The following is a 12,994-nucleotide window of genomic DNA, read 5'->3' as shown; positions in this document are numbered from 1 at the left end:
TGCCCCTGCAGACTTCCGTAGTAGCCAGCGGGTCGCAAGAAGCTCTGTCCGAGTCTTCCAATACAGGCCGCGTAAGATCCAGACGGGAACGCCGGTCTGAGTTCTCTTCTCGATCCATCTCACGGTCCTTCTCTGTGGTCGAGCTCCCCCCCCCCCCCCGGAGTCAGAATGAGAGGCGATGCTTTCTCTGATGTGCCTTCGGAGGATAATTTGGGACCGGAGTCGAACCATATCTCAACATGAGGGATATGGTTCAAAGCCTCATTGGAGCGTCCAATCTGACCTGTGGCATCAAAGATTCCTCTACGGAACCCGCAGATCAGGCGGTTTCGTTTAGACGGGCGGAACTTCCTCCCAAGGGATTCGCTCCTCATCCTGAATCGAGGAGCTTCTGGCCAGAGAGAGAGAATTCGACCAGACGTTCTCAAAGAGGAAAGCGTCTTGGAGTCTCATATCTCTTTCCTCTGGATCTCATCGCCAACCGGAATGAGAGGCGATGGAGAACGACCTCTCCCTCTGTGGATCCGCCGGCTGCTAGACTTGCCACTAACACAGTCCTCATGCGGTCCGGTGGGGCGACTCTGACAGATTCCATCGATAGGATCATGGAATCCTTCGTGAATTCGGCTCTCGAACCTGCCGCATCATCCCTATGCCCGGCTTTCGCTTCCACTTGGGTTTCGAAGTCGGTATCCGAAGGGGCTAAAACAACTCCGTTGGGGCATTCAAGCCGGAGCTCCACCAGACTGGCTAGCGGAAGTTGCCACCCAGATTACTCACGCCGGGGAATAATTTGTTCCCTGCATGTCGCGTCTTCTGCCGCTCAGACACCCAGTAATGTTGCCAGCCGTCGCACTGCTTGGCACACGAGTCATCAAAGAAGTCCCTTACGAGCCTGCCCTCTTCAAGGATCACGTCTCTTTGGTTCCAAGCTGGACCAAATTATTAAGGACGCCACTGACGGCACCAATTCTCTTCTTAGGCGGCAACTTCTGTCCTTTCGGCCTTTTTTTCGTCGTTTCGCGACATCAGATTCCTTTTCGCAACAGAGGCCACAGGCACGTTAAGGGAAGAAGGTATTCTTCGACTCAATCCTTCCTGGTGTTCCCGCTACTCCTAAGGTGGATTCTCCAGGTCCAGGTCTGGAAGTTCCACCTAGGCAGGACCCACGACTAGACCCCAGCCCGTTTCTCAGGCTGGGCAGCCGTCTCCTGTTCCTCAAGGACGTCTGGGTCTCCTCAGTAGAGGACGCTTGGGCCAGGGCACTTGTGTCCTCTAGATACAAAATCTTCATTTCTCGGCCCTGGGATCGTTTTCTTCGAATCCCAACTTCCAAGAGACCCCGCTCTGGTCCCGTGTTTCTTTACAGCCATTGTTTCCCTCCTTAAATCCGGGGTAATCGTTCCCGTCCCAGAACAGGAACGGTTCAACGGTTCACAGGCTTCTCTTAGAATCTTTTTGTACTGACAGAGGACGACAAGGTTCGTCCCAGTCCGGATCTCAAATTGCTGAACAGGAAGTTTCGTCGGAGACACTTCAGGATGATATTCCCTCGTTCAGTAATCCCTTCCATGGAGGCTCAGGAACTTCGGTTTCAGGCTCCCGAAAGTCTATCCATCTTTCCCGACACTCTAGCCGTTGCGGGTGGCTCGTCAACAGGAAGAAGTTCAGTCTTGTTCAGTGCCTCGTATCTCCGGGCATGTTCTTCGACACTTGTCGGACCAGAGTCTTCCTTCCCGAAGACAGGATATCCCTCCTTTGTCAGGAAGTTCGCTTGCTCCAGGGTTTTCGACTCCCCTCCTTTCCGATGGGCCTTAAAGGTCTTAAGGAGGTTGGTTGCAACATCGGAAGCAATTTTCCCTTTGCCCGTTTCATTCAAGACTCCTTCAGCAGGCTATTCTATCACAGGGGGACAGGTCTCTCGTCTCCTGCATCGTCCGATCCGGCTTTCTCCCGGGTCAAACTGTTCCTCGACTGGTGGCCGAGGTCGCTTCTCTTATCCCGGAGTAGACCCTTCACAGCATATCCTTCCTTCCAGTTCCCTGGCAGGTGGTGACGACGGACGCCAGCCCGCTCGGCGGAGGCGCGGGACTTTGTCACCTGTTCTTTTCAGGTTTGTTTGGTCGGCGCAGGAGTCCTTTTTGCCGATCAAGGTCCTCGAGTTCCGGATCTTCTTTCTGTCTTTCCTTCACTGGGCAAGGATTCTCGGCAGCCTGCCAATTCGAATCCAGACAGATAATGACACAGCTGTGGCATATGTCTACCACCAGGGGTGGACTCGGCGTTCTCTGGCATCGGTTGAGATTCCAGGATCCTCCTTTGGACAGAGGCAACGGTCCTGGTGAGCTCTGCAGTGCATGTCCCCGACGTGGACATTTAGGCCGCCGACTTCCTCGGCCGCGAGGGCATCGCGGCAGGGGAATGGTACTTCAGGAGGTTTCCTATCGGATTGTTCTTCGATGGGGGACTCCAGAGGTGGACCTCATGGCGTCCCGATTGAACAGGAAGGTCCCTCGGGTCGGCCCAAGGTTTCGCGACCCTCTCACAGTGGTGTTGACATTCTGGCCATTCCTTGGTCGCAGTTCGTGCTCCCCTATCGTTTCCCTCCCCTTCCCTTGCTTTCCAAGCTTTCGAAAAAGATCAAGGCGGGATGGTTGCTGGTCATTCTGATCGTCCCGGATTGGCCCAGGAGGTCTTGGTTTGCAGACATCGTCAATCTCCTCGCGGACTCCCCTGGTGCCTTCCAAACAGACCCGAGCTGCTGTCTCAGGATCCGATTTGCCACCCGAATTATCGGTCGCTCTGTTTAACGGCGTGGCTGTGGACTCCACAGTTCTAAGAGCGTCCTGCCTTTTGGCCCGGATGAGTCACACTATAATCAAGGCTAGGAAGCCTTCGTCTTCTTCAAGGATCTTCTATCGTACCTGGAAGGCTTACTTTCGTTGATGCGAGCCCAACCGCTTTTCACCTATGTCCTTTTCCCTGCCTTCCATTTGGGTTTCCTTCAGGCAGGACTGGATTCGGGCTTCGCTCTCAGTTCCCTAAAGTGCCAGGTTCCTGTGCTCTTCTTCCCTTTAAGAAGACGTTTTCTTCTTAGCCACAGGTTAAGACTTTCCTTCAAGGAGTAGCCCACGCTGTCCCTCCGTTCAGGGCCTCTGTGGATTCATGGGATTTAAAGGGAACCTGTCACCTGAATTTGGCGGGACCAGTTTTGGGTCATATGGGCGGAGTTTTCAGGTGTTTGATTCACCCTTTCCTTACCCGCTGGCTGCATGCTGGCTGCAATATTGGATTGAAGTTCATTCTCTGTCCTCCATAGTACACGCCTGCACAAGGTAAGATTGCTTTGCACAGGCGTGTACTATGGAGGACAGAGAATGAACTTCAATCCAATATTGCAGCCAGCATGCAGCCAGCGGGTAAGCAAAGGGTGAATCAAACACCCGAAAACTCCGCCCATATGACCCAAAACCAGTCCCGCCAAATTCAGGTGACAGAGTCCCTTTAAAGGATGTGCTGGTTGTTCTAGGGGTTCCCTCTTTGAGCCTCTCAGGGAGTTTTTTCTCTGTCAGCACTATCTCGGAAGGTGGCTTATCTCAGGTCCATCTCTTCGATCCGCCGCGTTTTTGAGTCGGCGGCCATTTCTTGCCGACCTCCTTTCTTGATTTCCACCAGGACAAGGTGGTCCCAGGTCTCCGCCTTCCTTCCTTTCACGAGGTGGTTTTCATCTTTCCACCTCAACGAGGACATCGTTCTACCTTCCTTTTGTCCAGCTCCGACTCATCCTCTGGAGCGATCGTTGAACAGGCTGGACCTCGTCAGGGCAGTGAGGATCTCCCTGGCTAGCACGGCCGCTTTCCGAAAGATGGATTCTCTTTTCGCCATCCCTGATGGCGTGCGTAGAGGCCTGCCGGCTCCCATGGCGACTATTGCTCGCTCGATTAGAACGGCAATTTTGGAAGCTTACCGGGTAAAGAACAGAGTGCCCCCTCCTGAGATAAAAGCTCACTCTACCCGGGCAGTCGGCGCATCCAGTGCGGTACGTCACAGGGCTTTCGCCGACGGCTTTGCAAAGCGGCAACGTGGTCTTCCATCCACACGTTTCACCGAACTACAAGGTCCATACCTATGCTTCGGCTGACTCCAGCCTGGGCAGAAGGATCCTGCAGGCGGCAGTGGTGAGTCCTCGGACTTAATGGAAGTATGTTTTTCCCACCCCAGGGACTGCTTTGGGACGTACCATGGTTCCTGTGTCCCCCAATGAAAGGCGATAGAGAAAACAGGATTTTTGGTTGCTTACCGTAAAATCTGTTTCTCGGAGCCTTCATTGGGGGACACAGCACCCTCCCAAGTTGAACAGCTCTGTTTACTGTATACGTTTGAGTTCTTTGAACACTCTTTGAGTGTTTGAAACTGTTAATCTGTGGAGCGCCGTGGAATTTGTTGGCGCTATATAAACAAAGTTTATTATCATTATTATATTATTATTCTTTCTCTTTTACACGTTGCTTCTCCTACTGCTTTCTCACTAACTGAATATCCTACTTCCTGTCGGTAGGGTGTATACTGCAGAGGAGGAGCTAACTTTTTTTATTTGCATAGTGTCAGCCTCCTAGTGGCAGCAGCATACACCCCATGGTTCCTGTGTCCCCCAATGAAGGCTCCGAGAAACAGATTTTACGGTAAGCAACCAAAAATCCTGTTTTTTCCTCATAATTGAGTGATTCCATAATTTTTCCCCTATGCTTGGTTAAAAAAAGTAACTATTACTGACTACCACATTTTTTGTTCTTGATTTCTTTTAGTGTTTCTTAAAGCCAGGTAGTTGCCATTTGAAATTACTTTAGTTTTGTGCCATATCTGTGATCTGCTTTTTTTCTACAAAATTAAACAACAGAATGAACATCCTCAAAGGCCGGTGATTACATAATTTTTGCCAGGGGTTGTAGTAATTGGAAACGGTCATCAAACAGACACATATTGACAGCTCGTCTGTAGGGTGTACTGTAGACTGCCCTGTATAATTAAACATAACCCATATAAGGTACCATAGGTGTAATGGTGCTGCTGAGACCAACACCAGTGCGCATGTCTCGCATCAGTGCACCAGCGGGACTCTCCCAATCAGATCAATATCACATTAGAAAAAAATGGAGATAAGTCCAAGAGTAACGAAAGATATAAATTTATTAGATATAAATAACAATTGACAAATACAAAATACAAGACTAAGATCGGGAAAAATATGGGGCAGAAGTCCTAACAAATAAGGAGGCGGCGGGGGCACCTGTCCTGACTCAGCACATCATGGGTAAGCACACTTGGTGGTTATTGAACCTGGTCGCAGTTGGATGGTAGCGCGCTCTATATACTATATCCAACTAATACTTGTCCTGGGACTTAATACTGGTGTATGACCTTGGTTTCTCTATTTACGGCACTTTAGCCTGTTTTTTACCCATGATTGGTCGTTTTCCCTCTTATTTGTTAGGACTTCTGCCCCATATTTTTCCCGATCTTAGTCTTGTATTTTGTATTTGTGAATTGTTATTTATATCTAATAAATTTATATCTTTTGTTACTCTTGGACTTATCTCCATTTTTTCTAATGTGATATTGCCCTGTATAATTGCAGGTCAAATATTACCACTAACTAGAGCCAGCCCCATTTAGATACTGAAGCAGTTGGGAATTCTGGGAGATATCAGCTTTATAGATGAAAGCTTTAGTGGTGAGGACAAGATAACTGTCTGTATATTCTTATAATTTCCCCTTTCCTTAGTCTTCCAGTCCTGATGGTAACCCACTGGAAGATCCCAGGCAGCGGGAACGACTAAGGAAAATGTTGAAGCAGATGGGAAAATTGCGCTGTCCTAAGCAGGTATACAGCTAACCGTGTAATGTCGTGCGCTCTTGTTAGCTGCCCATAACTACAGCATTACGATGATTGTGCTTCTATGATCACAGAATTGCACGGCCACGTTCTCCAGCTTGATGGGGTATCAATACCACATCCAGCGTTGTGGCACCCAGCAGTGTGACCTGGAGAAGCTGCACTTTTCCTGTCCCCAGTGTAACAAGGCGTACCAGTCCAAGGCTGGGAGGGATTACCATGTGCGCTCAGAGCACTGTGCGGTGAGTGACTACTCTGAGGATAACTTTCACTTGCGTGTTCCTGTCCACAGTCTGATTACTTCAGATACCCAGTTAATATCTGCGACTTTATGAGAATCATTACCATATACACTTCATCATGGAGAAAATACAATCACAGTGTTGTGTGCTGTTGTTTCTAGCTTGCAGTTCTCCTTCCCCTCTCACAGCACACACTCTCATACACACTAGTCAGAGAGTGACAGCAAGTGCCTCCCTTCTGCTATCAATTATTTTCTATTATTACAGCCGGTCCATTTGCTGCCCAGCTCTTGCAGGCAGGGAAAATAAAGAACTACAATCTGCTACTTTCCTAGTAAAATATATTTGCAGTATCCCATCAAAACTCCTATATATATGAAGCACTATGAGAATAAAGGTGATTATGCAGCCAATTTGGTCATCTTCCCTGACCTCCACATAAACTTATTTGCTTGGCTGAGCTGCAACTACCTCGGCGTTCAGCAGTTTTTCTGTACATCTCTGCCATCTCCTATATGAAACTTAGTATAAAAGTCAAGGAGGAGGGATACGCAGCTGCAGTTTTTCTCCAAATGAAACACCATGAGGGACAGAAGGGGGAGACATCTGCTTATTTCAGAGCACACAACACACTGAGACAAGCTTAATCATGAAAGAAACTGAAAATGTACAGAAGAAAAAAATATTTTTCCAATCACTTAAAAAAAACGCAAAATTTCGACTCATAAGAAGTCTGAAATAACACATCTATATAAAATACCTAAAAGGTCACATGAACAATTAATTTTGCTAATTTATTAGGTTACAAAATATAACTAAATACTATCCTCTAAAAAGTCAGAAATGGCCCATGTATACAATACCAAGACAATTGTCTCTCAAGGAAAGCCTGGATGGAGCTGATGGAGCTCACCTGATATGTTCTGACCAGGGTTTCATGTTCTTTGCATGCGAATATCAGCGAGTAGTCACCGCAAGACAAAAAGGTACGCTTCCTGCACCACGAGTTACATGACCCCAACTGAGCAGTGTCATCTAAAGTGCCATCATTAGATTACCATAGTAGCAGTCACATGAGTTACGAAACGCACCATTAGATCATATCAGCAGTTACATGAGTCGCAAAACACGTCTTTAGATCACCATACTAGCGGCCACATGAATCACAAAATGTGTCCTTAAATCACCACAGTATCTGTCACATGAATTGTGTAATGCGTCATTAGATCACCATATTAGTGGTCACATGAGTCGCGAAACTCGTCTTTACATCACCATATTAGCGGTCACATGAGTTGCGAAACGCAACTTAGATCTAGGGCTGTGGAATCGGTATGCCAAACCTCCGACTACTGAATTTCCCTGACTCCACAGCACTGCCACGCTACTGAGCATGTACATAAAGTGCAGCACAGATTCATCTCCACAGGACCAGTCACTACTGAGCATGTACATAAAGTGCAGCACAGATTCATCTCCACAGCACTGGTCACTACTGAGCATGTACATAAAGTGCAGCACAGATTCATCTCCACAGCACTGGTCACTACTGAGCATGTACATAAAGTGCAGCACAGGTTCATCACCACAGCACTGGTCACTACTGAGCATGTACATAAAGTGCAGCACAGGTTCATCTCCACAGCACTGGTCACTACTGAGCATGTACATAAAGTGCAGCACAGATTCATCTGAACTAAAAGTCGAGATCCTTAGATCAGGAACAGAATAGACATTTCTCCTTCGCCTCATTGGGGGACCGTGGGTGTATGCTGCTGCCACTAGGAGGCTGACACTAAGTGATACAAAGAAAGTTCGCTCCTCCCCTGCAGTTTACACCCTCCTGCTGGCTCTCAGCTAACCAGTTCTTGCTTAGTGTCTGTAGGAGGCACATGGGTCTGTTTCAGACCCCAACATTTTTATTTTACTTCTTACTTTTCTGTAAATTTTTATGTTTTTAATTAACGGAGTGAAGGGGGCGACGGATCCTTTCAAGGTTCCGATCTCCCCCGAACCATCAACAGGCGAGCACGGCGAGTATACCTCCCCGTACCCTTTCCTGCGACGTGGGAAGCCATGCCTGAGCTCACTTCAGGGGCGACGGTTCCTTTCATGTTCCTGATCTCCCCACACCAGCAGCAGGCGACCACATGGAGTGTCGCCTCCATGTATCCTCTCCTGGAGCCAGGCCTAATGCCGGACAACTGGCCCTGTCCACCCAGAATGAACTCCGTGGATGTAGAGAGGCCCCTCTCTATGGCGCCCGAGCAGCCCCCACTGTCCCACCACTATGAAAGCGGATGGCACAAGGAGACGGACGGTTCCTCTCCACCTCCCTAACAAAGAGATGATGGATTGAGGTTTATCCCTGCACCGTCCTCGCTGCACAGAACAGCGCTGAAACCCACATCCGCGGCGGTTCCATGCCGGGACGCGCAACGATGGTGAGTGGATCCACCTTCAGAGGGATATCCACATGCTGACAGGCAGCCTCAGCCACTTCCCTGTGGCCCACCTCCCTGAGGTAACAGCTCTGGCCGGCTGCAAAAATTTAGCCCCCGGCTCCGGCCGATGTGTAGGCCACATCCCGGAAGCCTTGCCTGGACTATGGCGCCATAAGGCGGCTCCGCCCACTTTTCTGGCACTTTTCCGCTGGAACGCCCCTCACTTCTACCGCTGGTGTCGCCTGCCGGCTACAGAAATTTAGGCCCCGCCTTGGGCCTATTCAACATCGTGTCCATGGCTCCGCCCCCCAAATTGGCGCTTCTCGCTCTCTGCGAGATTTTTATCAACTCTGCAACTCCCAGTGGCCATCTTGGTCCACCCGGCCGGCCCACGCTGGGACGACGGTTTCTGCATTAAAGGGACACATCAACTCTACATCAGTACCTGACCAGTCCCTCGACAAGTATAAAGGCACAATGACCAGTATTCCCTGGTCTTAAAAGCACACGACCAGTATTCCCTGGTCTTAAAGGTGCATGTCCAGTATTCTCTGGTCTTAAAGGCTCATCCCTGGTCTTAAAGGGCATGACCAGTATTCCCTGGTCTTAAGGGTGCATGATCAATCCGAGGAGCCCTCCGCCGCCGACCCCAGCTTATCCCAGAATACCTAGTTCCCCTCAGTGGACTTCGTCACTGACCGCAATCCATGGTTCTCTGACCAAGAGATTGAATCCCTCCGTGTACACTCTGTGGCTCAGGGTGCTCGCTGGACCGATATACATGGTCCCTATCCTACATGGGAGCCGTCGGCTAGCAGGGGCCGCAAGTATTCTAGAAACGTACAGGCGTCTAGAAACATACAGGCATCTAGAAAACGGAAGTTTTCGTTTCCTGCTCCCTCGCCGATGATTTGATGACAACAAGGCTCTGAATATGGATCAGATATTGATTACACAGTGTCCCTCATAAGGTGACTAAACTCCCTCGTAGAGCATTTGCCATTCAGTCCGGATAAGCGATTCACTGGACAGAAGCCTCTACGTGGGATGCCATGCCTGGCCTGATTTTTAAGGGCGACGGGTCCTTTAAAGGGCACCGATCTCCCCACACTATCAACAGACGAGCACACGGTGTGTCGCCTCCATGTTTCCTCTCTGCACCCAGGCCTAACGCCAGACAACCTGTCCTGTCCAACCGGAGACCTGAACTCTGTGGATGCACAGAGGCACCCATTTTGGCGTACGAGCAACCCCCTCTGCATCACCACTCTTTAGCGGATGATGCAAGAAGCCGGACAATTCCTCTCCACTTCCCTGGTAAGAGGTTGATGGATCGAGGGTTCCTAATTTTTATCTGCACCGTCAAAAGAGAGCGGCGATGGCAAGAGACTATGAACTGCTGGAAGCAGCCACTCATTCTGCCACTGGGCAGATTAACCGGGTAGAATCTCCTGTGGTATACCTACCAGTATACCCGCCCGATGTATCATCAGTAAAAAATACAACGGACTGTCAGATAGCAAATCTGGTTCGTTCCGTCTTGCGGCTTCGGGTTCAGCGCTCTATCCTCCCTAGCCGCCGCATGGATTGCTAGAGCAATGGTCTCCTGGCTGGAGACCTTAACTACCTTGATTCACACCAGTAACAACTGGCCAATCAAATCTTTTGAGCGGGAGACTGACAAGATCTAAGCGATCTTGGTTCCAAGAAGGGGAACGAAAAGTAACACCGACCCTGGACCTCAAACTTCTAACAACCTTTGACATGGTCCTCCTTCTTCGGATGGAGTTCCTCCGCTCAGCCATTACTTCAACAGAAAAAGGTGCAGTTTCCAGCATCCAGCGACATGCTTATCCTCTTCAAAAATTCCTTCGCTTTTCCATTCGTGAACAGCATTTTCAAGTCACAACCTTGTCCTTCGGCCTTGCTTCTGCACCCAGTGTGTTCGCAAGGGTCATTATTATTATTATTTATTTATATAGCACCATTAATTCCATGGTGCTGTACATGAGAAGGGGTTACATCAAAATAAAAATATCACTTACAGTAAACAAAACTAACAATGACAGACTGGTACAGAGGGAAGAGGACCCTGCCCTTGCGGGCTTACATTCTACAGGATTATGGGGAAGGAGACAGGAGGTCGAGGGTTGCAGTAGCTCCAATGGTGTTGAGGTGGCCGTGTGGTCTTTACAGGCTGTAAGCTTCCTTGAATAGGTGGGTTTTCAGGTTTCTTTTGAAGGATCCAAAAGTAGTGGATAACCGGATGTGTTGAGGCACTGAATTCCAGACGATGGGTGATATTCGGGAGAAATCTTGGAGGCGATTGAGTGAGGAGCGAATAAGCATGGATGAAAGGAGGAGGTCTTGGGAGGACCGGAGATTACGTGAGGGAAGATATTGAGAGATTAGTGTGGAAATATACGGAGGAGAAAGGTTATGGATGGCTTTGTATGTCAGTGTTAGTAATTTAAACTGGATATGCTGGGAAATTGGGAGCCAGTGAAGGGATTTGCAAAGAGGTGAAGCAGGAGTGTAGCGAGGAGAGAGATTAATTAGTCGGGCAGCAGAGTTAAGGATGGACTGGAGGGGTGCGAGAGTGTTAGAAGGTAGGCCACAGAGAGGAGTATGTTGCAGTAGTCGAGGCGGGAGATGATTAGGGAATGCACGAGCATTTTGGTAGAGTGTGGGTTGAGGAAAGGACGGATTCTGGAAATATTTTTGAGCTGGAGGCGACAGGAGGTGGCGAGAGCTTGGATGTGCGGTTTGAAGGAAAGGGCAGAGTCAAGGGTTACTCCGAGGCAGCGGATTTTGGGGACAGGGGAAAGTGTGATTTCATTTATTTTGATAGATAGATCAGGTAGGGAAGATATGCGTGATGGAGGAAAGATAATGAGTTCCGATTTGTCCACATTGAGCTTGAGGAAGCGAGAGGAGAAGAAGGAGGATATGGCCGATAGACACTCTGGTATTCTGGAGAGCATAGAGGTGACATCTGGGCCAGAGAGGTAGATCTGAGTGTCACCGGCATATAGATGGTACTGGAAGCCATAGGACCTTATGAGTTGTCCCAGGCCAAGTGTATAGATTGAGAAGAGTAAGGGTCCTAGGACAGAGCCTTGGGGGACTCCAACAGAGAGGGGGCGAGATGAAGAGGTAGTATGGGAGTAGGAAACGCTAAATGTGCGGTTGGCAAGGTATGAGGAGATCCAAGATAGGGCAACGTCTTTGACACCAAAAGAAGAGAGGATCTGTGGTAGGAGGCAGTGGTCAACTGTGTCGAAGGCAGAGGACAGGTCTAGGAGGAGCAGTATAGAGAATTGTCTGTTAGCTTTGGCTGTAAGTAAGTCGTTAGTAATTTTGGTCAGGGCAGTCTCAGTGGAATGGTGGGGACGGAAACCAGATTGTAGGTTGTCGAAGAGAGAGTTAGATGCAAACTGAGAGGAAAGTTCAGCATGGACATGCTGCTCAAGGAGTTTGGAAGCAAATGGGAGCAAAGATATGGGGCGATAGCTGGACATAGCGCTTGGGTCAAGGGATGGCTTTTTGAGGATAGGTGTGATTGTGGCATGTTTGAAGGGAGAAGGGAAGGTACCAGAAGTTAGTGAAAGGTTGAAGAGATGGGTTAGGGATGGGATTAGTGTGGTGGTGAGGTTGGGGAGGAGGTGGGATGGGATGGGGTCAAGTGCACAAGTGGTGAGGTGTGATTTGGATAGAAGATGAGCAAGCTCCCCTTCAGAGATTTTGGAGAGTGAAGTTATGGGGTTTGGGCATTGGTCTGGCATACAAAGGGGTTGAGGTGGTTGGACAACAAAGACTTGCCTTGTTTGGTCTATCTTATTTTTGAAGTGCGTGGCAAAGTCCTCGGCAACAATTAGGGAACTCGGAGGGGGCAGTGGTGGGCGAAGGAGGGAGTTAAGTGTTGAACAACTGTTTGGGGTTGTGGGATAAGGAAGATATGAGGGTTGTGAAGTAGGTCTGTTTAGCAGAGGTGAGAGCTGATTTGAATGCCAGTGTTGCTTGTTTGAGTGCAGTGAAATCATCTTGTGAATGCGTTTTCTTCCAACGCCGTTCTGCAATTCTGGATACTTGCCGAAGCTTTTTAGTGATGTTATTGTGCCAGGGTTGTCTATTGGTTCGTCGGACTCTGCTATGCATGACAGGGGCGACCATGTCAATAGCTGATGCAAGAGTGGCATTGTATAAAGCAGTGGCAGTGTCTGTGTCGTGGAGTGAGGATATAGAGGACAGTGGTAGGATAGAGTCAGAGAGTGTGTTGGTGTCTAGGTGTGCGAGGTTCCTGCGTGGGTGCGCATGGTGCTGGACATGGGTGACAGGTGAGGAGGACAGTGATGAGAAAGTGAGTAGATGGTGGTCAGATAGAGGGAGAGGGGAGGTTGTGAAGTTAGATAAGG

The 12,994-nt window shown here is 49.1% G+C and overlaps 1 protein-coding gene across 2 annotated transcripts in view; it reads left to right on the top strand.

The window, feature by feature from the left end:
- ZNF512B (zinc finger protein 512B) overlaps positions 1 to 12,994 on the top strand; it is a 51,280-nt gene that overhangs the window by 24,089 nt on the left and 14,197 nt on the right. For both annotated transcript variants that reach the window (XM_069751093.1, XM_069751092.1), the window contains exons 11-12: positions 5,783 to 5,881; positions 5,968 to 6,135. In XM_069751093.1, the coding sequence (XP_069607194.1) occupies positions 5,783 to 5,881; positions 5,968 to 6,135 (267 nt within the window). The remainder of the gene's footprint in view (positions 1 to 5,782; positions 5,882 to 5,967; positions 6,136 to 12,994) is intronic.

This window comes from Ranitomeya imitator, chromosome 2, assembly GCF_032444005.1.
Source record: "Ranitomeya imitator isolate aRanImi1 chromosome 2, aRanImi1.pri, whole genome shotgun sequence".
In the NCBI taxonomy this organism is placed as follows: domain Eukaryota; kingdom Metazoa; phylum Chordata; class Amphibia; order Anura; family Dendrobatidae; genus Ranitomeya; species Ranitomeya imitator.
This window is presented reverse-complemented; position numbering and strand designations above follow the sequence as displayed.